Here is a 23,147-nt window from a genome sequence, read left to right as displayed (position 1 = left end):
AATAAATATAAAAATGCCTAAGACTAAGTCTAAGAAGTAAGAAGATTTTTTTTTATTTTATTAATTTTCAACTTAAATCAGAACTAGTAATTCAGTTCTCTCCCTAAGGTGTCAGCGGCTGGATGTGCGATATAAAAGTGTATATATGTAGCTGCGGGTTACATACATAGTCATACAGTAGACTGCACTGTGTTCCCGCCCCGGGTATGGGCGGAGACTTGCAGCGGTGCTCAGCCAATGACAGCAAGCAATGTAGACTAGTGTGTGTTTCTGGAAGTCTCCGCCCATACCCGGAACACAGTGCGGTATATACCGTTTTGCATTTGCACATGCAGCCGGCGGACAGCTTAGGGAGAGACATAGTTTGGCCCAACAACAACAAACTATTTATGTACAGTAGTTCAAAATCTGGAGTTCTCTCTTAAATTGAAGAAGTGCAAAAAACTGTAGAAGAACTACAATGAACAACCAACAAATGTCACAACTAGACAATTGGAACATACTAGGTAGTCAGTCATACTATGTTGTATGTTCCAATTGTCCAATAGCACAGTCCAATACCAATTCATTTACTATGTTCAGCATGGTAAATGAACTGGTCTATGCTACGGATTTATAAATCTATTTCAGTAAAAGTGGCAGATTTCGCTTTAGGAACAAAAGCTGTTCAGCTTTCTCACAGGAGAGACGGTTTCCCTTCTCATAAAGAATATGAGATGCTAGACTGGATAGTCTCTGACTCTCTGTACTGGTGCTTGGAGCAGATAAATATCTGCGTGCAATCTGTGCAAGCAAAGGAAAACGCTCTTTGTTGATGCGCCAGTACTCAAGGGGATTGTCGCTTCTGGCGATAGGCTGTTCAGCTAAATAAACGTCCAGCTGTTGGGTAGCTGCACTTGTTGTGGCACCGCTTTGGATTGAGGTGCATTCGTGTAAAATTTCTTCAAACATATCAGATATGGAGGGAGCGTGTTCCTCTTCACTTGTATGCAGCCGTTTCTTCTCACTTTCCTCTGTGCGACACCTCGAAACTCCTTCACCAGATACTTCCACCACCTCCATTTGTTCCAGTATCATTTCCCGTGCACGCTGCTTTTTCTCCACATTAAAATAATGCTTTTTAAATCGAGGATCTAGAACGGTTGCAATGCAGTACAGAGGGTTGGACTCGGTGTCTCGAAGCCGGTTGGTAACGGCCTCCAGTAGAGTGGTTTTAGCCGTTTTTATGCCATAGTCTGTTTCTACCTCTTTTCCAAGCAGACGCTTCAGTGCAGCAATCAAGGGGATAACTTCAGCAATGGAAGCATTATCTGAGCTTATTTCTTTTGTTTACTGTTCAAATGGAGATAGAAGAGACAAACTATTTTCAACTAACGTCCACTGATGTGCGCTCAACGTTGCCGGCAGCTCGTAATCTGCAATGTATGCAGCTAAAACACGCTTTTGTTCGAAAAAGACTTTACAGCATATAGTAGGTGCTGTTCCAACGAGTGGCCACATCTTGCTGCAGTCGTTTAGGTGCCATTCCAAACTGCATCTGCAAAGCTTGTAATCTGGAGTAAGCAAGCGGAGAATGCTTAAAGTGACCCACAATTTTTCTTCCTTTTGATACGATTTCAGATATGGTGCGCTGACTCAGCAATCCTTCATTCACAGCCAATTGTAGCGTGTGTGCCATGCACGGTATGCTTTTAAGTTCACTGTCCTCCATTGCCTTTGCCATGTTCCGCGCATTATCTCAGACGATCAAATGCACTTTAGGACTTCTCAATGTGCCAAGTGTCAAGCATGGTTTTTAAAGCATCAGATATTGCTGCTGCAGTATGTGATCCAACAAACTCGCGTGCGTTAAGTAGGATGTTCTGCAATTGAAATTTGCCATGCACTGCGCTGTCAGGCTGAGCATGCTCGTTGGATTGACGTCTGAACTCCAAATGTCGGTAGTAAAACTGATTGCTATGATGTTGGTAGTCATGAGCTCCTGAATGTGTTTTCTAACACTGCTAAACAATTCATGTAGACGGGTATCTGTAAAGTAGCGTCTGCTTGGTAGTGAGTAACGCGGCTCAATATGTTGCATGAGCCTACGGAATCCAACGTCCTCCACAACAGAGAATGGCTGGTCCTCTAATGCAATAAATTCCATAATTTTATCTGTAATGGCACGAGCTTCGGGACTGTCACTTGTAAATGTTTTAACCTTTTCAAAGACTGTGGCCACAGATGGTGTTGAGCCTGAGGCACTTTTTGGGAGCGGCGCTGTTTTCTTGTATTCTGTATGCTGGATGACGTGTTTTCAGGTGGTGTATCAAACCTAAGATGTTGAAAAATGCCCTGGCGCTGTACCCCCTCTTGAAATTTCTGCTGAGCAAAGACTACAGATTGCAAATTTGGGGACTTTATCAGAAACTTTAAAATATTTCCACACTGCAGACATGGTTCACTTTTCCTGGTAGCGCAGAATAATAGCATAGAACAATTTTTTATAGTGGGAGTGAAATCTGAGTGGGGGGGGGGGGGGGCGAAATCAATTTAAAAGCTAAACCCCAGGAGGCAGCTTTAAAAAATAAAAAACTAACCAATCTTTTTTTTTTTTTTTTTTTTTTTTTTTTTTTTTTACGGTGCAGCTCTTGCCATGCAAGGTAGTTATGTCTGCACTGCAGTACATCTGACTTGTACCAAAAAGATAATTGAACTGATTAAATTTGATTTGAAATGGAATGGATTGCTTTCAAATAGCATTTGCATGCTTTTTAGCTATTCTGTAGTATACTATAAACTTCATGTGCTTGTTGTCATTGAATTTGTCACTTTGTCAGTGTAGTATTATAAGTAATACTACACTGACATGACAGCAAGCACATTCATTTTTTAAACATGGCACTATGCAATAAATTATACTATATATTTATTAAATATATATAACTATACTACACTGACAAAGTGACAACGTCACCCACTGGTTCATCCCACCGCTACTGCGCATGAGCGATTTTCGGCGCCATTATCGGCACGGATTCTCTTTCTGCAAATTTCCGAAAAAAACATTTTCGGCCAATCTGTTTTGGCGGCCGAAATTTCAGTGCATCCCTAGTTTAATGTATATGTTTTTCTAATTTTACTTCACCAACTTAGACTCTTGTGTTCTGATCCATCACATATAATTCAGATTAAAAAAAACATTGAACTAAAGGCTGTATCGTAACAAAATGGGTAAAAAGCCAAGGGGGTGAATACTTTTGCAAGGCACTGTATATGAGAGCCCCCTTTACATCCAGAGTCCCCCCTTACAACATAAGAAGTGGAGATCATAAGTAGCCTCTGTTGACCTTAAAGTGGTATTACAGCACCTGCCGCCGATATTGTGTTTCCAGCGCGATAGGATTGCGCTGGAAATCACCGCTGCGAGGCTGTGCTTCTCGCGCTCGCCGACCCCACAAGATGCCGCGCAGCCATAGGAATCCATTGGGGGCGGCGAGCGGGAGGAGCGACAGAGAATAGGAATTTATTGGGGGCGGTGAGCGGGAGGAGCGACAGAGAATAGGAATCCATTGGGGGCGGCGAGCGCGAGGAGCGACAGAGAATAGGAATCCATTGGGGGTGTGAGCGGGAGGAGCGACAGAGAATAGGAATCCATTGGGGGCAGCGAGCGCGAGGAGCGACAGAGAATAGGAATCCATTGGGGGTGTGAGCGGGAGGAGCGACAGAGGATAGGAATCCATTGGGGGCGGCGAGCGGGAGGAGCGACAGAGAATAGGAATCCATTGGGGGTGTGAGCGGGAGGAGCGACAGAGGATAGGAATCCATTGGGGGCGGCGAGCGGGAGGAGCGACAGAGAATAGGAATTCATTGGGGGCGGTGAGCGGGAGGAGCGACAGAGAATAGGAATCCATTGGGGGCGGTGAGCGGGAGGAGTGACAGAGAATAGGAATTCATTGGGGGCGGTGAGCGGGAGGAGCGACAGAGAATAGGAATCCATTGGGGGCGGCGAGCGGGAGGAGCGACAGAGAATAGGAATCCATTGGGGGCAGCGAGCGCGAGGAGCGACAGAGAATAGGAATCCATTGGGGGTGTGAGCGGGAGGAGCGACAGAGAATAGGAATCCATTGGGGGCAGCGAGCGCGAGGAGCGACAGAGAATAGGAATCCATTGGGGGTGTGAGCGGGAGGAGTGACAGAGGATAGGAATCCATTGGGGGCGGTGAGCGGGAGGAGCGACAGAGGATAGGAATCCATTGGGGGCGGTGAGCGGGAGGAGCGACAGAGAATAGGAATCCATTGGGGGCGGTGAGCGGGAGGAGCGACAGAGAATAGGAATCCATTGGGGGCGGTGAGCGGGAGGAGCGACAGAGAATAGGAATCCATTGGGGGCGGTGAGCGGGAGGAGCGACAGAGAATAGGAATCCATTGGGGGTGTGAGCGGGAGGAGCGACAGAGAATAGGAATCCATTGGGGGCAGCGAGCGCGAGGAGCGACAGAGAATAGGAATCCATTGGGGGTGTGAGCGGGAGGAGCGACAGAGAATAGGAATCCATTGGGGGCAGCGAGCGCGAGGAGCGACAGAGAATAGGAATCCATTGGGGGCGGTGAGCGGGAGGAGCGACAGAGGATAGGAATCCATTGGGGGCGGTGAGCGGGAGGAGCGACAGAGAATAGGAATCCATTGGGGGCGGTGAGCGGGAGGAGCGACAGAGAATAGGAATCCATTGGGGGCGGTGAGCGGGAGGAGCGACAGAGGATAGGAATCCATTGGGGGCGGTGAGCGGGAGGAGCGACAGAGAATAGGAATCCATTGGGGGCGGTGAGCGGGAGGAGCGACAGAGAATAGGAATCCATTGGGGGCGGTGAGCGGGAGGAGCGACAGAGAATAGGAATCCATTGGGGGCGGTGAGCGGGAGGAGCGACAGAGGATAGGAATCCATTGGGGGCGGTGAGCGGGAGGAGCGACAGAGAATAGGAATCCATTGGGGGCGGTGAGCGGGAGGAGCGACAGAGAATAGGAATCCATTGGGGGCGGTGAGCGGGAGGAGTGACAGAGAATAGGAATTCATTGGGGGCGGTGAGCGGGAGGAGCGACAGAGAATAGGAATCCATTGGGGGCGGCGAGCGGGAGGAGCGACAGAGAATAGGAATTCATTGGGGACGGCGGCGGGAGGAGCGACAGAGCTCGGTGCTGGCTCCTGCGATGGGGTTCGCAGGTGTCAATCTCGCCGTTAACAGCGGCAAGATTGACACAATATCGGCGGCACCTACTGTACACCCAAAAAATAAACGTTTCTTATGTTGCAGATTACCAATTCTTAGATGTGACGTCTGCATTTGTTTTTAATTTTTAGGCTTTCTTTCCTTTATTTTCATCTGATCCAGCCAGTAAATCTGGTGTTTTTCTAACAGAACAAGCTCTCCATGTAGCAGTTGCATGGATGAGACAAACCATTTATCACTGGCAGAGGTGCTTACAATGATCAGCTTTTATTTACTGATGTAAAACCTTTATCCCAAAAGGAAAAAAAACTGTTACTGTAACTGATTATAGAGTGTGATCTGGAGTTTGGCTTCAATCTGTTAGTCCATCTCCCTTCCCCCCCCCCCAGACTGACAATGCTGCTGTCCCCTATGCTCCTTCCTCCTGAGTGGGGGCGCTCTAATACAGTGAGAAAACAGAGGGAAAAAAGCCTAAAAAAATAAACAGAATGCAGCCACCACATCTAATGACTGGTAAGCTTCAATATTTGAGGCTTTGGGTTTTGTGACCCCATATGGGAGATTCTCCTCCACTTCCTTTCCTGTGACCCCCATATGGGAGATTATACTTCACTTCCTTTCCTGTGACCCTCATATGGGAGATTCTCCTCCACTTCCTTTCCTGTGACCCCCATATGGGAGATTATACTTCACTTCGTGTTCTGTGACCCCGTGTGGGAGATTCTCCCTCACTTCCTTTCCTGTGACCCACATATGGAAGATTATACTTCACTTCCTGTCCTGTGTCACCCAAATGGGAGATTCTTCCTCACATCCAGTCCTGTGACCCCATATGGGAGATTCTCCCTCACTTCCAGTCCTGTGACACCCAAATGAGAGATTCTTCCTCATATCCAGTCCTGAGAACCCATATGGGAGATTCTCCCTCATTTCCTGTCCTGTGACCCACATATGGGAATTTCCCCCTCACTTCCTGTCCTGTGACCTCATATAGGATATTCTCCATCACTTCCTGTCCTGTAACACCCATGTGGGAGATCCTTCCTCATTTCCTGTCCTGTGACCACATGTGGGAATTTCCCCCTCACTTCCTGTCATATGAACCCACATGGAAGATTCTCCCTCACTTCCTCTCCTGTGATTCCGTATGGGAGATTCTCCTTTACTTCCTGTCCTATGACATCTGTGAGCTTTGTCTGGAGTTCCCCTTTATTGAGATCTGTGACATCCCTGTATAGGGGTTCTGTTTTCTCTGGAGCTCCCCTTTAAAAAAAAAAATCTGTGACATCCCTGTAGGGGGGTTCTGTTCTGATTTGTCCTGAGTTCCCCTTTAATGATTGGCTCTCAGAGGTTCTCCGTAGGGTCGGTTCTGTTCTGTTTTGTCTGGAGTTCCCCTTTAATGATTGACTCTCAGAGGTTCTCCGTAGGGTCGGTTCTGTTCCGTTTTGTCCGGAGTTCCCCTTTAATGATTGGCTCTCAGAGGTTCTTTATAGGGTCGGTTCTGTTCTGTTTTGTCTGGAGTTCCCCTTTAATGATTGGCTCTCAGAGGTTCTCCGTAGGGTCGGTTCTGTTCTGTTTTGTCTGGAGTTCCCCTTTAATGATTGACTCTCAGAGGTTCTTTATAGGGTCGGTTCTGTTCCGTTTTGTCCGGAGTTCCCCTTTAATGATTGGCTCTCAGAGGTTCTCCGTAGGGTCGGTTCTGTTCTGTTTTGTCCGGAGTTCCCCTTTAATGATTGGCTCTCAGAGGTTCTCCGTAGGGTCGGTTCTGTTCTGTTTTGTCTGGAGTTCCCCTTTAATGATTGGCTCTCAGAGGTTCTCCGTAGGGTCGGTTCTGTTCTGTTTTGTCCGGAGTTCCCCTTTAATGATTGGCTCTCAGAGGTTCTCCGTAGGGTCGGTTCTGTTCTGTTTTGTCCGGAGTTCCCCTTTAATGATTGGCTCTCAGAGGTTCTCCGTAGGGTCGGTTCTGTTCTGTTTTGTCCGGAGTTCCCCTTTAATGATTGACTCTCAGAGGTTCTCCGTAGGGTCGGTTCTGTTCCGTTTTGTCCGGAGTTCCCCTTTAATGATTGGCTCTCAGAGGTTCTTTATAGGGTCGGTTCTGTTCTGTTTTGTCTGGAGTTCCCCTTTAATGATTGGCTCTCAGAGGTTCTCCGTAGGGTCGGTTCTGTTCTGTTTTGTCCGGAGTTCCCCTTTAATGATTGGCTCTCAGAGGTTCTCTGTAGGGTCGGTTCTGTTCTGTTTTGTCCGGAGTTCCCCTTTAATGATTGGCTCTCAGAGGTTCTCTTTAGGGTCGGTTCTGTTCTGTTTTGTCCGGGGTTCCCCTTTAATGATTTGCTTTTAGAGGTTCTCCGTAGGGTCGGTTCTGTTCTGTTTTGTCCGGAGTTCCCCTTTAATGATTGGCTCTCAGAGGTTCTCCGTAGGGTCGGTCCTGTTCTGTTTTGTCCGGAGTTCCCCTTTAATGATTGGCTCTCAGAGGTTCTCCGTAGGGTCGGTTCTGTTCTGTTTTGTCCGGAGTTCCCCTTTAATGATTGGCTCTCAGAGGTTCTCTGTAGGGTCGGTTCTGTTTTGTCCGGAGTTCCCCTTTAATGATTGCCTCTCAGAGGTTCTCCGTAGGGTCGTTTCTGTTCTGTTTTGTCCGGAGTTCCCCTTTAATGATTGGCTCTCAGAGGTTCTCCGTAGGGTCGGTTCTGTTTTGTCCGGAGTTCCTCTTCAATGTGCTATCCATAGGGCTGGTCCTGTGCTCTCCTCTTCCTGAGGATGGGGGCGGAGCCGGGACCGATCACAATGATGACCTCAGCAGCCCATCAATGCTCCTCAGTGGACGGCTAATGGCTGCCTGTGCTGTGGCGGCTCTCTGGCTCTCCATTCCCCTCCCTCCATCGGGGAAGACCTCGGTAATGATAATCCGGAGAGGAGAAACGGCCAATTCATTACCGGCTGAGCTGATTATCCGGAACCTTCCTCCGTAATCCCATCTCATAACCGGATTCCCCTCATTAACCCGGGGACTGGGACTTCTAATTGGTCCGACTTTTCCCATCAATCTTATTGGTCAGAATTTATAGTATGTTTTTTTTTTTTTTGTTTTGTACGGAAGTGAGAGATCAGAGCCCCAGCAGGTCACCCTAGTGGATGACGCGGGCTCACCCAAGGTACGGGTCTAAGCACTAACCAGTGTTCACCAGAGCTCCTGATGGTGGGGATGGGTTTTGCTGTGTATTAGTACCAAGTCTCAGTCCTCAGGATCGCCCCACCAGGAGGTGAGCAAGCCGGGGTCCAGTAGCAGATATAGCAGGTAGGGATCAAGCAGAAACGTAGTCAGTAAACAAGCCAGAGGTCGGTAACGAGTGGTTGCAGGTTGGGATCAAGCAGAAGCGTAGTTGAGGAACAAGCCAAAGATCGGTAATGAGTGGTAGTGAAGATACGAACAGCAGCAGGAGTGACAAGAGCTAGATATTGGCTGGAGAGAGCACAATAATCTGGCAAACAGGAAGTGCAGAGGCGTGGCTTAAATTAGGAAGTTCATGGGAGGAGCAAAAAGTTCAAGGTTCACCAGTAACAGACAAGGCAAGATCATTCAAGGACTTGTGCAAGGAACTGTCCAGCGTCTCAGGTGGCTCAGCAAGAAGAGACATCGGCAGACATGGCAGAGATCGCAGGTTCAGTCCCAGGTCCTGAAAATGTATCTGCCTTGGCCAATCAATGAGGGATTTACTCCAGAGATGTAAACTGAGGGAAGGATAGATATTAGGAGCAACCCTCTAGAACAGGGATATGCAATTAGCGGACCTCCAGCTGTTACAGAACTACAAGTCCCATCATGCCTCTGCCTCTGGGTGACATGCTTGTGGCTGTCAGAGGATCGCTGTGCCTCGTGGGACTTGTAGTTCTGCAACAGCTGGAGGTCCGCTAATTGCATATCCCTGCTCTAGAAGGTTCTTTCCCTCCCAAGCTGCTGCCTAAAGGGGTTACCGCTGTGAGGGCCTTTGTATTCCATTCTGAGCCTTTGCCTGGAGAGGATGCCACAGTGAGAAGCTCTCTTCTTCTTGAGATATAACACCAGTCAACGCCCAAGGAAAATGGGCTGGCTTGTTCTAGAGAGCACCTCTAGAAAATGCAGGATGGTGGCTACTCTGAGTGAGCATCTCTAGAAGAAGCAGGATGATGGCTACCCAGAGGGAACATCTCTAGAAGATAAAGGAAGGTGGAGACCCAGAGAGAGAGCATCTCTAGTAGAGGCAAGAAGGCTGCTACCCAGGAGAGCATTTCTAGAATAAGTAGGAAGGTGCCAACCCTGAGGAAGCATCTCTAGAAGAAGCAAGAAGGTTGATACCCAAAGAGAGCATCTCTAGAAGATGCAAGAAGTTGGATACTTAGAGTGAACATCTCTGGATAAGCAAGGTGCCTACCCAGAGGGAGCATCCCTAGAAGATGCAGGAAGGTTGCTACCCAGAAAGAGCATCTCTAGAAGATGTAGGAAGGTGGATACCCAAAGGGAACATCTCTAGAAGAAAAGGAAGGTGGAGACCCAGAGAGAGCATCTCTAGTAGAAGCAAGAAGGTTGCTACCCAGAGAGAGCATTTCTGGAAGAAGGAAGGTGGCTATCCAGAGAGAGCATCTCTAGAAGATGCTGGATGGTGGAGAGCCAGAGGAAGCATCTCTAGAAGATGCAGGAAGGTGGAAACTCGGAGGGAACATCTTCAGAGGAAACTGTTATGCTGAAGGATGTCCAGGAGAACTTAGGGGAAACTTCTGCTGGATGGACATAGCATGGAGACCTCATTACTGAGCTCCGTAACGAACCTTTGACTGCTCACATGGGCTCAGAGAACCAGGTCCTATTGGCAGGCTGCTGCTAAAATATTAGGACAATCTATAGCTGCTCCTAAAGGATCTATTGGAATTTGGAGGCTGTTACCGAAGGACTGAAGTCACCATAATAAGAGCCAGCATCTATTTTGCTGATAGAATATGGATTGGTATATTGTCTTGGGATATCCTGTACCCCTCCCTACCTTCTCTCCTAAAGTTTATTGAGCAAGTAAAATATAAAAGGATTAATGTGATTGGCTCCCAGTTGATTGTTTTTTTCCCACCACGATCCACCCTGAGATGATATAATGCCACTTGGGGGTCACACCATACTACACCCTCATCACTAATTGTGAAATGAGGGATGGTCCACCTTAACACAATAAGATCACATTTCAGAAATATAGAAAGTTCAGGATGAGGGAAATGTCCCAGTAAGATAATTGTTTCTATCTCCGAATCATCTGATCCTCTGTAGATGCCTTCCGAGTGGATGAGAGCTGATTTGCATGGTTCCAGGTATGTCACTCAGTCAGAGACAATTACGAGGCACAAAATTTGTGCTCAGGGGGTTTGGAGTGAGAACTTCTACAATATATTCCAAATTCCTGAAAATGTTGGGAACTGGAATGCTAATTGGGTGGTTTAGTTTGCTCTTAACAACTACAGAAATCCCTTCATGTGTGCCTATCTCCGGAGGTCCCAGGGGGGCGGCTGTGATAATAGAGATGAGAATAGCGGGAGATGGAAGGAGAATCCCTGAACAGGCAATACTAAGAGGTGTTATTTATCTTTATACTCCGAAGTGATGTCTGCAGAGTCCACAGAGGACATCCAGATACTGCTCATAAGACAGGGCAGAAGGTGTTTGTTCACTAATAAAACTGAGATTGTGAACACCAGGCCGGGGCACAGCCAGAGTAATGCCATCCGCTACCAGTATAATAGATGGCATCGCCGTATGGAGGATGAAGCAGGCTTGCAGAGGGCCACAGGTCTCCACGGTCCATCTGGGATTAAATAGTAGTAATATAATCTCTTTCCTTCCCTGAGTTGTTTGTCCTGAGGAGCCCATGTGGGCAATTCATACACATTTCTAACATCGAGCCCATTTAATACATGGAATGCTCAGGAGCCCATCAGTCCAGCTTGTGATCTGACTGGGGGCCACTAACAGGTGAAGCCTCAAAAATGTCCTCTCACTAAATATTTCTAGTAGTATTTGTTTTAAAGTCCTGTCATCCATAGTGAAACACAGACCTATTATAGACCCATTGCAGCCAACTCCCAACCCAATACAGGCTACTCCTGACCCGTTATATGCAATCCCTGCCCATTACCGGCATATTCCCCTTACCGCTGAATTCCAAGCCCATTACAGCTAAATTTACTCACATTGCAGGTAAATTCTCTGTCCAATTTAGGATATTCCCATCCCATTACAGGTTATTCTTGGGCCCATGACAGCCAAATTACTGGCCTATTACAGGTAAATCCCAGCCTATTACAGGTAAATGCCAGCCTATTACAGGCAATTCCCAGCCCTTTACAGGAAAATCTCAGCCCATTACAGGAAATTCCTGGCCCATTACAGTCAATTCTTGGGCCCATTACATCCAGATTCCCAGCCCATTTCACCCAACAACAGAACTCCATAGACTTCCCAGCGCCAGGCAGTAATAGAAGCCAGGCTTGGTGAAAGGTTGGCTGGGTTTGGTGAAGGCTCTTTGGACATCGCTCTGTACTGAATGTTGTGGATGTTTTACCTCATTCTCTGGCTGGATGAGTTTTAGTAATCCAGTATAGCTCAAGCCTAAGCTTTCATTTTAGTTTCGGATGGAGGAGGGGGCCTTATTGTCCAGTTTTTAATTGCTGTCTGCGCTCCCGCTGGGGAGATCCGCCCTCTCAATTTGTCCTGGTTACCATTGTCTCTGGGACTAAAAGGTGATGGAAAATCCAAAATTTGGCGTTGTTGCCAAGACAGGATTAGAGGGGAAATCGTCAAAAGGGGACACCTGTTCCTCATGTTTTAGAGTGAATTTCCCTCAATCTGCTGTCACCTGCAGTAATGTCTACAAGACAGGAAGTGGAGGGAAATCTCCCCAGTGGAACAAAGATAGCAAAAAAACAATCCCAAAGAGGGACCTTATATATAATAATGATGTAGAGTTACTTCTCCGTGGTCACCAATTAGCATTAGACCAGCCCAAAACGTTGAGTCTGATTGGTGACTGCCGGGAAATGGCCTCGGTACCTACTAAGAACACGTGGATCCGTAAGCCCCAATCTGCCACCCCTCTCTTGTCTACCAATCGTCTGAAGTTAGTAAACGAGCAATAAAATCATATCGATGTTTAACTGAAAAGACGAGGCCCATGGGACAATTGTGGTAGGGTTGTTGGTAGCTTCATTTTGTGCCCAGTAGTGGCTGCACACTCACCGGTGTAGCAGCTGCGATTGCTTAGTTCTCCACAGATATGATCCACAGGATGGGGGTCTCTCTCAATTGATCCAGTGATCACATTGGTCCATGTTGGAGGCTAGGAACAGACTGTGAGGGATTTGTGATGGCTGTGTTGTCATTTGGGTAAACAGTATTAATGCGGTTTTTGTCTCCGCAGGTGCCATGAACAACGTTCGAGTGAATCTCCTAAACTCTACATCAGATTCGGATCTCATGAAGTACAGAACAATTAGCAAGATCCCGCAGATCACCCTGAACTTTGTGGACTTTAAAGGAGACTCCTTCCTCACCTCACCTTCCAATGAAAAGGAGATCATAGCTCCTACCAAGCTGAAGGAACGAACCCACAATGTCACGGAGAAGGTCACCCAGGTAAGGCAATGATCTTCTTTCTATAAATGTGTGTTCAGCTGGCATGAACATAACAAAATAACTTTGTGTTGTCAGATCGTTTCACCAGTTTCATCAGTTTATTTACGGAACTATTGCATAAAACAAACATAATGGAAGAAAGTCAAAGCTAAAACATTAGTTGATGAGTGATGACTGATGACAACTAAACTATGAGTAAAGTGTATCTACAGCAACAATCTTCCTATAGGGAGACATGTTCTGGTGATAACTGTAAAAGTGAGAATTTCACACGAGAGGTACAATTTATTAATAAAATGCAGACCGATACAAGCTGACGAAGTAGAACAATCAAATATTGCATACAGTATGTATGTTCAGGTAATTTTCAAACTGCTTAACTGATGCTGAGACCTTCTCTTGGTTGGACAGTATTGGATGGTGCTGAACCTTCTCCTAACTGAACAGTATTATGTGGTGCGGAGCCCTTCCCTTAGGTGGACATTATTGAGTGATGTAGAGAACTTCCCCTTTTGGTTGGACAGCATTGAGTCATGTAGAGACCTTCTCTTGGTTGGACAGTGAATGGTGTAGAGACCTTCTCTTGGTTGGACAGTGTTGAATGGTGCAGAGACCCTTTCTTGGTTGGATAGTATATGGCGTTGAGTCATTCTTTTGGTTGGACAGTACTGAATGATGCTGAAACCTTCACATGGTTTATTGAATGAAAATGAAACTCTGTCTTGGTCAGACAGTATTAACTCTTGGTTGGACAGTATTGGATGGTGCTAAAAACTTCTACTAACTGGACAGTATTATGTGGTATGGAGTGGTGCTGAGACCTTCTTTTGGTTGGACAGTGTTGAGTGGTGAGACCTTTTCTTGGTTGGAAATTTATGAATGGTGCTACAACCTTTTCATAGTTGGACTGTATTGGATGGTCCTGGGACCGACCTTCTCTTAGTTGGACAGTACTGAGTAGTGCAGGGACCCTCCCTTGGTTTTACGGTATTGAGTGCTGTAGAGACCCTCTTTTGGTTGGACAGTATTGAGTGGTTGTGAGTCCTTCTCTTGGTTGGATAATATTGGGTGATGCTGAGACCTTCTGTTAGTTGGACAATATTGAATGGTGTTGAGACCTATCCATGGTGGGACAGTATTGGGTTGTGCAGGGGCCTTCTCTTGGTTACATAGTGAAATAGTTACATAGGCGGGATTGAAAAAAGACACAAGTCCATCAAGTCCAACTTATGTGTGTGATTATATGTCAGTATTACATTGTATATCCCTGTATGTTGTGGTCGTTCAGGTCCTTATCTAATAGTTTTTTGAAATTATCGATGCTCCCCGCCAAAACCACCGCCTGTGGAAGGGAATTCCACATCCTAACCACTCTTACAGTAACGAACCCTCTACGCAGTTTAAGGTTAAACTGCTTTTCTTAAAGTTTTAGTGAATGGCCGCGTCTTATTAAATTCCCTTACATGGAAAAGTTTTTTCCCTATCGTGGGGTCACCAGTACGGTATTTGTATATTGAAATCATATCCCCTCTCAAGCGTCTCTTCTCCAGAGAGAATAAGTTCAGTGCTCACAACCTTTCCTCATAACTAAGATCTTCCAGACACTTTATTAGCTTTGTTGCCCTTCTTTGTACTCGCTCCATTTCCAGTACATCCTTCCTGAGGACTGGTGCCCAGAACTGGACAGCATACTCCAGGTGCGGCCAGACCAGAGTCTTGTAGAGCGGGAGAATTATCGTTTTATCTCTGGAGTTGATCCCCTTTTTAATGCCAATATTCTGTTTGCTTTGTTAGCAGCAGCTTGGCATTGCATGTCATTGCTGAGCCTATCATCTACTAGGACCCCCAGGTCCTTTTCCATCCTAGATTCCCCCAGAGGTTCTCCCCCCCAGTCTATAGATTGCATTCATATTTTTGCCACCCAAATGCATTATTTTATATTTTTCCACATTGAACCTCATTTTCCATATAGTTGCCCACCCCATTCATTTGTTCAGATCTTCTTGCAAGGTTTCCACATTCTGCGAAGAAGTTATTGCCCTGCTTAGCTTAGAGAGATTGAACTGTTTACCCCATCCTCCAGATCGTTTATGAACAAATTAAATAGGATTGGTCCCAGCACAGAACCCTGGGGGACCCCACTACCCACCCCCGACCATTCTGAGTACTCCCCATTTATCACCACCCTCTGAACTCACCCTTGTAGCCAGTTTTCAATCCATGTACTCACCCTATGGTCCATGCCAATGGACCTTATTTGTACAGTAAATGTTTATGGGGAACTGTGTCAAATGCTTTTGCAAAATCCAGATACACCACGTCTACAGGCCTTCCTTTATCTAGATGGCAACTCACCTCCTCATAGAAGGTTAATAGATTGGTTTGGCAAGAACTATTCTTCATGAATCCATGCTGATTACTGCTAATGATACAATTTTCATTACTAAAATCTTGTATATAGTCCCTTATCCCCTCCAAGAGTTTACATACTATTGATGTTAGGCTAACTGGTCTGTAATTCCCAGGAATTAGGGATTTGGCTCTTTTTAAATTTGGTGCTATATTGGCTTTTCTCAAATAAGCTGGTACCATTCCAGTCAATAGACTGTTCGTAAAAATTAGGAACAATGATCTGGCAATTACTTGACTTAGTTCCTTAAGGACCCTCGGGTGCAAGCCATCTGGTCCGAGTGACATATTAATGTTAAGTTTTTCAAGTCTATTTCTAATTCTGTCCTTTGTTAGCCATGAGGGTGCTTCCTGTGACGTGACATGAGGATACACATTGCAGTTTTTTGGTTACTCAAGCCCCCAGATTCCCTTGTGAAGACTGAGGAGAAGAATAAATTCAATACCTTCGCCATCTCCCCATCCTGAGTACCCAGATTCCCTTTATCATTCTTTATGGGATCAATATGATCTGACCTCCCTTTTTTACTATTTATGCACTTAAAGAATTTCTTTGGATTTTTCTTACTCTCCTCTGCTATGTACCTTTCGTATTCTATCTGGCTGCCCTGATTGCACCCTTACATTTCTTGTTGCATTCTTTGTAAAGTTGGAACGCTGATGATGATGATCCCTCATCCTTGTATTTTTTTGAAGGCTTTCTCCTTTGCTTTTATATGCATTTTTACGTTGGAGTTAAACCACCGAGGACTTTTATGAGCTCTTTTAAAAAATTTTTTCCAAAGGGATGCACTGGCTAATACCCTTATTTAATATGGTCTTAAAGCAAACCTATCTATCCTCCGTGTTGTTTGTTCCTAAGATTTTATCCCAATTTGTATCTTCTAGCAAGGCTTGTGGTTTAGGGAAGTTGGCCCTTTTGAAATTCAGTGTCTTTGTATTCCCCTTATGTTTCCTATTAGTTTGATTTATACTGAAGCCAATTGACCTGTGATCACTGTTTCCTAAATTGCCCCGTATTTCCACATCCGTGATCAGGTCTGTATTGTTGATAATCAGTAGGTCTAGTAATGCTTTGTTTCTAGTTGGTGCGTTTACCTTCTGACCTGTGAGGTTGTCCTACAAGACATTTTGGAACTGGCGAGCCTTATATGAATGCGCAGTTCCTTCCACCCAGTCTATGTCTGGATAATTAAAATCCCCCATTATGATGACACGTCCCATCCTTGCCGCTAATCCAAATTGTGATAGGAGGTCCGCTCTTGCCTGGTTAGGGGGCCTATAGCATATTCCCAGTATTACTTTCCCCTTAGCTTCATCCCTTTGTAGCCCTACCCATAAGGATTCCACCTCATCGCTTGCTCCCTTAATGATGTCATCTCTCACATTCACTTGTACTGTGTCATTTTTGATATACAGGCATACCCTCCCCCTTTTTTTTTTTTTACCCTCTCTATCCCTGCGATATAGGGAATACCCTTTAATGGTTACCAGTCAATCATGAGTGCTGTTGAACCAAGTCTCTGAAATTCCTATAAAATCGAAATCCTTCTCGAACAACAGTAGTTCTCCCATCTTGTCCGCCAGACTCCTAGCATTGGTGGACATGCCACGTAGTTTAGACGTTGGAAAGTGTGGAGTGGTGCAGAGACCTTCTCCTGGCTGGACAGTATTTAATGGTGCTGAAACCTTCTCTTAGTTGGACAGTATTTAATGGTGCTGAAACCCTTTCTTAGTTGGACAGTATTTAATGGTGCTGAAACCTTCTCTTGGTTGGGATGTATGGAGCTATGCAGAGACCTTCTCTTGGTTGGACGGTGTTGAGAGGTGCTGAGCCCTTCCCTTGGTTGGACAGTATGGAGTGGTGCAGAGATCTTCTGTTGGTTGGACAGTAGTGAATGTTGCTGAGAACTTCTCCTGGTTGGGCAGTATTAAATAGTACTGAGCACTTTTCTTGGTTTGACAGAATTGAATAGGGAGAGCATTTCTTAGTTGCACTGTGTCACAATTTTGGAGGCATCTCAGGTGGCTATTATGTACATTGTCGTTTGGATAATGCTGATTGATGAGCACATATTTTAGCAGTTTCTTGATTAAATCAATGTGGTCTTCAGAGAGCTGTTTCCGGTGCCTTCTGTTCTATTGATTCATAAATATTGCTATGGAAGCTTCTCAGCTGGGGGATGGTGGGAGTTCAGTGTTTGGTCACAGTGGTTACCATGATGGATAATGGTAGATGACATTTTAAATTGTGTCTCTGGTGAAGGGGTTTGGGCAAGTTGTCAAGGCATTGAAATTTCCTAAAGGGCAGTTAGTTCTTCCAGTGTCAGTGGATAGTGATCGCAGAATGCCATCATCGTAGTTTTGGTAGATTTTGGCTCTTCTGTGACCTTTACCTAATGTTGCCAACAGATTGGCTGCTTTGTGTACGCGAGGTATAAATATTGTATCTCCCCTGAGTGGATGGGCTTTATAACACGATATTGCTTGTATAATACACTCACTACCTATTTTTTTTTTTGTCTCTGTGTGTCGAAGGTTTGATTTACTTTGGCATAAAATAAATATAAGGCAGAAATGTGAACATTACGTCTCTGAAATATAGTACAGAAAGATTTATGAGAAAAGTTCCCTTTGGAGAGGCATACTCTGCCGAACAGACCGCCGGGCGTTTGTTGCAGCAGGGATGATTTGATTTGGATGAAGCTACCGTCTCCCGATACTTCTACGAGATGGGGAGAGCGATGTTCTCTTCAAGGTTCCCTCAATGAAGATGGATTCTCAGAGTTCAGGGCTCATTTGTGAGAGTGATTAATGACTCGCCGTATAAATTAATAAAGTGCCACTGCTCGGTTCTGTTTTCCAAGTTTCAAGGATTTGTCTACCTAACAGGAACGCCGAGTCACTGATGTCATAATGGTTTAATGGCAAACGGAATATGCGCGGACATCTGTGACTAATGGATTCTCCAAGTTAGTAAGATCATGTCTTTCCAGCTAATAATTCCTGACTCCATGGTAATTTAATTTAATTTTAGCTTTGCTACGTAAGCACTCCTACTTTTTGGAGGCTGCCATGTTGGATTATGATGGGAAACCGCCATGTCAGATTTTGACTGTAGACCACCATGTTTGATTATGATAGAAACAAGCCATGTCAGTTTTTGACTGTAGACCACCATGTTTGATTATGATAGAAACAAGCCATGTCAGTTTTTGACTGTAGGCCACCATGTTTGATTATGATAGAAACAAGCCATGTCAGTTTTTGACTGGAAACCACCATGTTGAATTATGATGGGACGCTGCCATGTCAGATTTTGATTGGAGGCCGTCATGCCAGATATTGACTGGAGACTCCCATGACTGGAGGCCACCATGTTGGATTACAATGGGAAACCGCCATGTCAGATTTTCACTGAAGACCACCATGTTGGATTTTGATGGGAAGCCGCCATGTCAGATTTTGACTGGAGGCGGCCATGGCAGATTTTGACTGGAGTTCACCATTTTGGATTATGATAGGATCATACCATGTCGGTTTTTGACCAGAGACCACCATGTTGGATTTTGATAGGAATAAGCCATGTCAGTTTTTAACTGGAGAGCGCCACGTTGGATTATTATCATTATTATTATTATTATTATACAGAATTTATATAGTGCCAACAGTTTACGCAGCACTTTACAATATAAAAGGGAGACTATACAGCTACAATACAATAAAATACAAGAGTATTAAGAGGGCCCTGCTCAGAAGAGTTTACAATCTAATAGGGTGGGGCAGGTGGTACAAAAGGTTGTGACTGTGGGGAATGAGCTGGCAAGTAGTAAAAGATGAGTTGGAGGTGTAATAGGCTTCCCTGAAGAGATGAGTTTTCAGAGAAGGCAGCTAGAGTAGGAGATAGCCAGACAGGTTGAGGTAGAAAGTTCCAGAGGATGGGAGAGGCTCTGGAGAAATCCTGGAGACAAGCATGGGAGGAGGAGAGGAGGAAGCTTGAGAGTAGGAGGTCTTGAGAAGAGCGAAGAGGACGATTTGGGTGATATTTGGAGACAAGATTGGTGATGTAGCTCGGGGCAAAGTTGTGAATGGCTTTGTATGTTGTGGTTAGTATTTCAAATTTAACTCATGATGGACTGAAGAGGGGAAAGCCTATGGAAAGGTAGGCCAATGTGAAGGGAGTTGCAATAATCATGGCGAGAGAAAACAAGAGAGTGAATGAGTAGCTTGGTGGTTTCATTAGTTAAAAAGAAGCAAATTTTAGAGATGTTACGGAGGTGACGTTTTCAACCTCTCAACAGCGATTGGATTTGGGGCTGAAAGGACAGGTCAGAGTCTAGGATTACACAGAGTACCCTGGCATGAGGGGAGGGACTGATGGTTGCAATACTGATTTTAATGGAAAATGGTGGTGGGGGGGGGGGGATAATACCAGCCTGGTTTTGGAGAGATTTCGTTTAAGGAAGTGGTACGACATCCATGCTGATATGTCAGTTAGTAATATGAGAGGAGACTGAAGAAGTGAGGTGAGGAGCAGACAGATTTTATATGATTATGATGGGAACACACCATGCTAGTTTTTGACTAGAGACCGCCATGTTAGATTATAATAGAAACATGTCATGTCAGTTTTTTGACTGGAAACCACCATGTTGGATTATCATAGGAACTTCACGCCATGTCAGTATTTTACTGGAGATCACCATGTTGGATTTTGATAGGAAGACACCATATCAGTTTTTGGCTGGAGACCACCATGTTGGATTTTGATAGGAACACGCCATGTCTGTTTTTGACTGGAGACCTCCATGTTGGATTATGATAGGAACACGCCGTGTCAGTTTTTTTACTGTTGAGCACCAGGTTGGAATATGATAGGAACACGCCATGTCAGTTTCTTACTGGACACCACCATGTTGGTTTCTGATTGGACACTGTCCTGTTGGTTTGTGATCTTAACAAAAGCGGGGGAGTACCATATCCAATAATATTGCAGCTATTTCCGTTAAAGTGATGAATGTCTCTATTCAATAAATGGAGCCTTTGTTCTCACATATATTGACTGTTTTCTGAACTGTTTGCCATGCAAAGGAAAGAAGTTTGGTATATTATTGTATCTGCCATTCAGGTTCAACCACTATTACTATTATACTAGAGGACCTTCCACTGCTCCCCCAAAAATGAGCAACCTTCCCCTTGGATCCGCTCATCATCTTTACAACTTTAGATGGATGTAAAGGTCACAAACTTCATCCCAAAACCTTCATCCATCTTTAGTTTCTGGTCAGAGGCTGCTTTAATAGGCCTTCATTGGACAACTCCATGTTAGTTCTTGATTGGGGACTATTATGTTGGATAGAAATATTTCTCTTTCTAATTCTCCATCATGTAAACCAAAATAAAATCTCAAAGAGGCAGGTTTGGGCAGAGCTCAAAACTTAGGTGCAAAGATTTCTGTATAGGAGCCTCTGATCAATGTGTCCACACCTGGATGTCAGTCTAAGGTGAAGTGCCTCTAGACAAAGGGAACCTGTCAAGGATGTTAGTACTGCTGACTTGTCATCTTCATCCTGACCCAGGTTGTCATCCTCGTGATCCTTGTTTCCTAAAGGAGCAGATCATAGTTTGTGAGGTCAGGGGACAGATGTGGTCAGGGTGAGCAGAACTCAGTATATGTGGATAGATGTGTTCTTCAGCTGCAGATTTCATATTGTGGGGTCAGAGGATGGGTGTATCCTGGAAGAGCAGATCTCAGGGTGTGGGGTCAGGGGACTGATGTACCCTGGTAGAGCAGATGCCAGAGTGAGGGGGCCACAGAACAGATGTATCCTGGAGGAGCAGATCTCGGAGTGAGGGGTCAGAGGACAGGTGTATCCTGGAGGAGCAGATCTAGGAGTGAAGGGTCAGAGGACATATGAACCCTCGTGGAGCAGATCTCAGGGTGTCCGGTCATAGGATAGATGTACCCTGGAGGAGCAGATCTAGGAGTGAAGGGTCAGAGAACAGATGTAACCTGGAGAAGCAGATCTTAAGGTGTGGGGTCATAGGATGAATGTACCCTGGAGGAGCAATTCTCAGAGTGTGGGGCAGAGGACAAATGTAGCCTGGAGGAGCAGATCTTAGGGTGTGGGGTCATATCTCAAACGTACCCTGGAGGAGCAGATCTTATGCTGCCTATACATGAACGGATTTTCCATCGGAAAAAACTTGGATGGTTTTTCCGACGGAATTCCGCTCAAGCTTGCCTTGCATACACACGGTCACACAAGTTCTCTGAACTTTCAACCGTCAAGAACGTGGTGACGTACAACACTACGACGATCCGAGAAAATGAAGTTCAATGCTTCCCGAGCATGCGTGGAATTGTTTCCGAGCATGCGTAGGAATTTGTACAGACGATTGCATTTTCGGATAGGAACATTTTCCGACCGAAAAATTGAGAACCTGCTCTCAATCTTTTGCTGGCGGTAATTCCGCCAGCAAAAGTCCGAAGGAGCATACACACGGTCACATTTTCCGACCAAAAGCTCTCACTGGTCTTTTGCTGGCTGAATTTCCGATCGTGTGTACGTGGCATTAGGGTGTGGGGTCATATGAACGTATGTAACCTGGAGGAGCAGATCTCAAGGTGCGGGGTCATGGGATGGATGTACCCTGGAGGAGCAGATCTCATGGTGTGCGGTCATAGGATGGATGTACTCTAGAGGAGCAGATCTAGGGGTGAGGGGGTCATTGGACGGATGAACCCTAGAGGAGCAGATCTCAAGGTGCGGGGTCATGGGATGGATGTACTCTGGAGGAGCAGATCTTATGGTGTGCGGTCATAGGATGGATGTACTCTAGAGGAGCAGATCTAGGGATGAGGGGGTCATAGGACGGATGTACCCTGGAGGAGCAGATCTCATGGTGTGCGGTCATAGGATGGATGTACTCTAGAGGAGCAGATCTAGGGGTGAGGGGGTTATAGGACGGATGTACCCTGGAGGAGCAGATCTCATGGTGTGCGGTCATAGGATGGATGTACTCTAGAGGAGCAGATCTAGGGGTGAGGGGGTCATAGGATGGATGTACCCTGGAGGAGCAGATCTCATGGTGTGCGGTCATAGGATGGATGTACTCTAGAGGAGCAGATCTAGGGGTGAGGGGGTTATAGGACGGATGTACCCTGGAGGAGCAGATCTCATGGTGTGCGGTCATAGGATGGATGTACTCTAGAGGAGCAGATCTAGGGGTGAGGGGGTCATAGGATGGATGTACCCTGGAGGAGCAGATCTCATGGTGTGCGGTCATAGGATGGATGTACTCTAGAGGAGCAGATCTAGGGGTGAGGGGGTTATAGGACGGATGTACCCTGGAGGAGCAGATCTCATGGTGCGGGGTCATGGGACAGATGTACCCTGGAGGAGCAGATCTCATGGTGTGCGGTCATAGGATGGATGTACTCTAGAGGAGCAGATCTAGGGGTGAGGGGGTCATAGGATGGATGTACCCTGGAGGAGCAGATCTCATGGTGTGCGGTCATAGGATGGATGTACTCTAGAGGAGCAGATCTAGGGGTGAGGGGGTCATAGGACGGATGTACCCTGGAGGAGCAGATCTAGGGGTGAGGGGGTCATAGGACGGATGTACCCTGGAGGAGCAGATCTCATGGTGTGCGGTCATAGGACGAATGTACTCTAGAGGAGCAGATCTAGGGGTGAGGGGGTCATAGGACGGATGTACCCTAGAGGAGCAGATCTCAGGGTGTCAGAAGATGGATTTTCCATCATGAAGCAGACCTGTCTGTGGACACAATGATGGATCAGTGGCAGTTCACAGGGGACATCTTGTCTCTGAAGTGACATTTGTACTTTTCTCACTTTATCTAATAATACCGGTGTGGCTCCATA

General features: G+C 45.8%; 1 protein-coding gene across 3 annotated transcripts in view; it reads left to right on the top strand.

The window, feature by feature from the left end:
* The window catches only part of KCNH2 (potassium voltage-gated channel subfamily H member 2), a 293,700-nt gene that overhangs the window by 136,248 nt on the left and 134,305 nt on the right, over window positions 1-23,147 (top strand). For all 3 annotated transcript variants that reach the window (XM_073632572.1, XM_073632571.1, XM_073632570.1), the window contains exon 5: window positions 12,635-12,849. In XM_073632572.1, coding sequence (XP_073488673.1) covers window positions 12,635-12,849 — 215 coding nt within the window. The remainder of the gene's footprint in view (window positions 1-12,634; window positions 12,850-23,147) is intronic.

The sequence above is a fragment of the Aquarana catesbeiana genome, linkage group LG05, assembly GCF_042186555.1.
Source record: "Aquarana catesbeiana isolate 2022-GZ linkage group LG05, ASM4218655v1, whole genome shotgun sequence".
In the NCBI taxonomy this organism is placed as follows: Eukaryota; Metazoa; Chordata; class Amphibia; order Anura; family Ranidae; genus Aquarana; species Aquarana catesbeiana.
The sequence above is the reverse complement of the archived record's forward strand: the minus strand, read 5'-3'. Positions and strand labels throughout refer to the sequence as shown.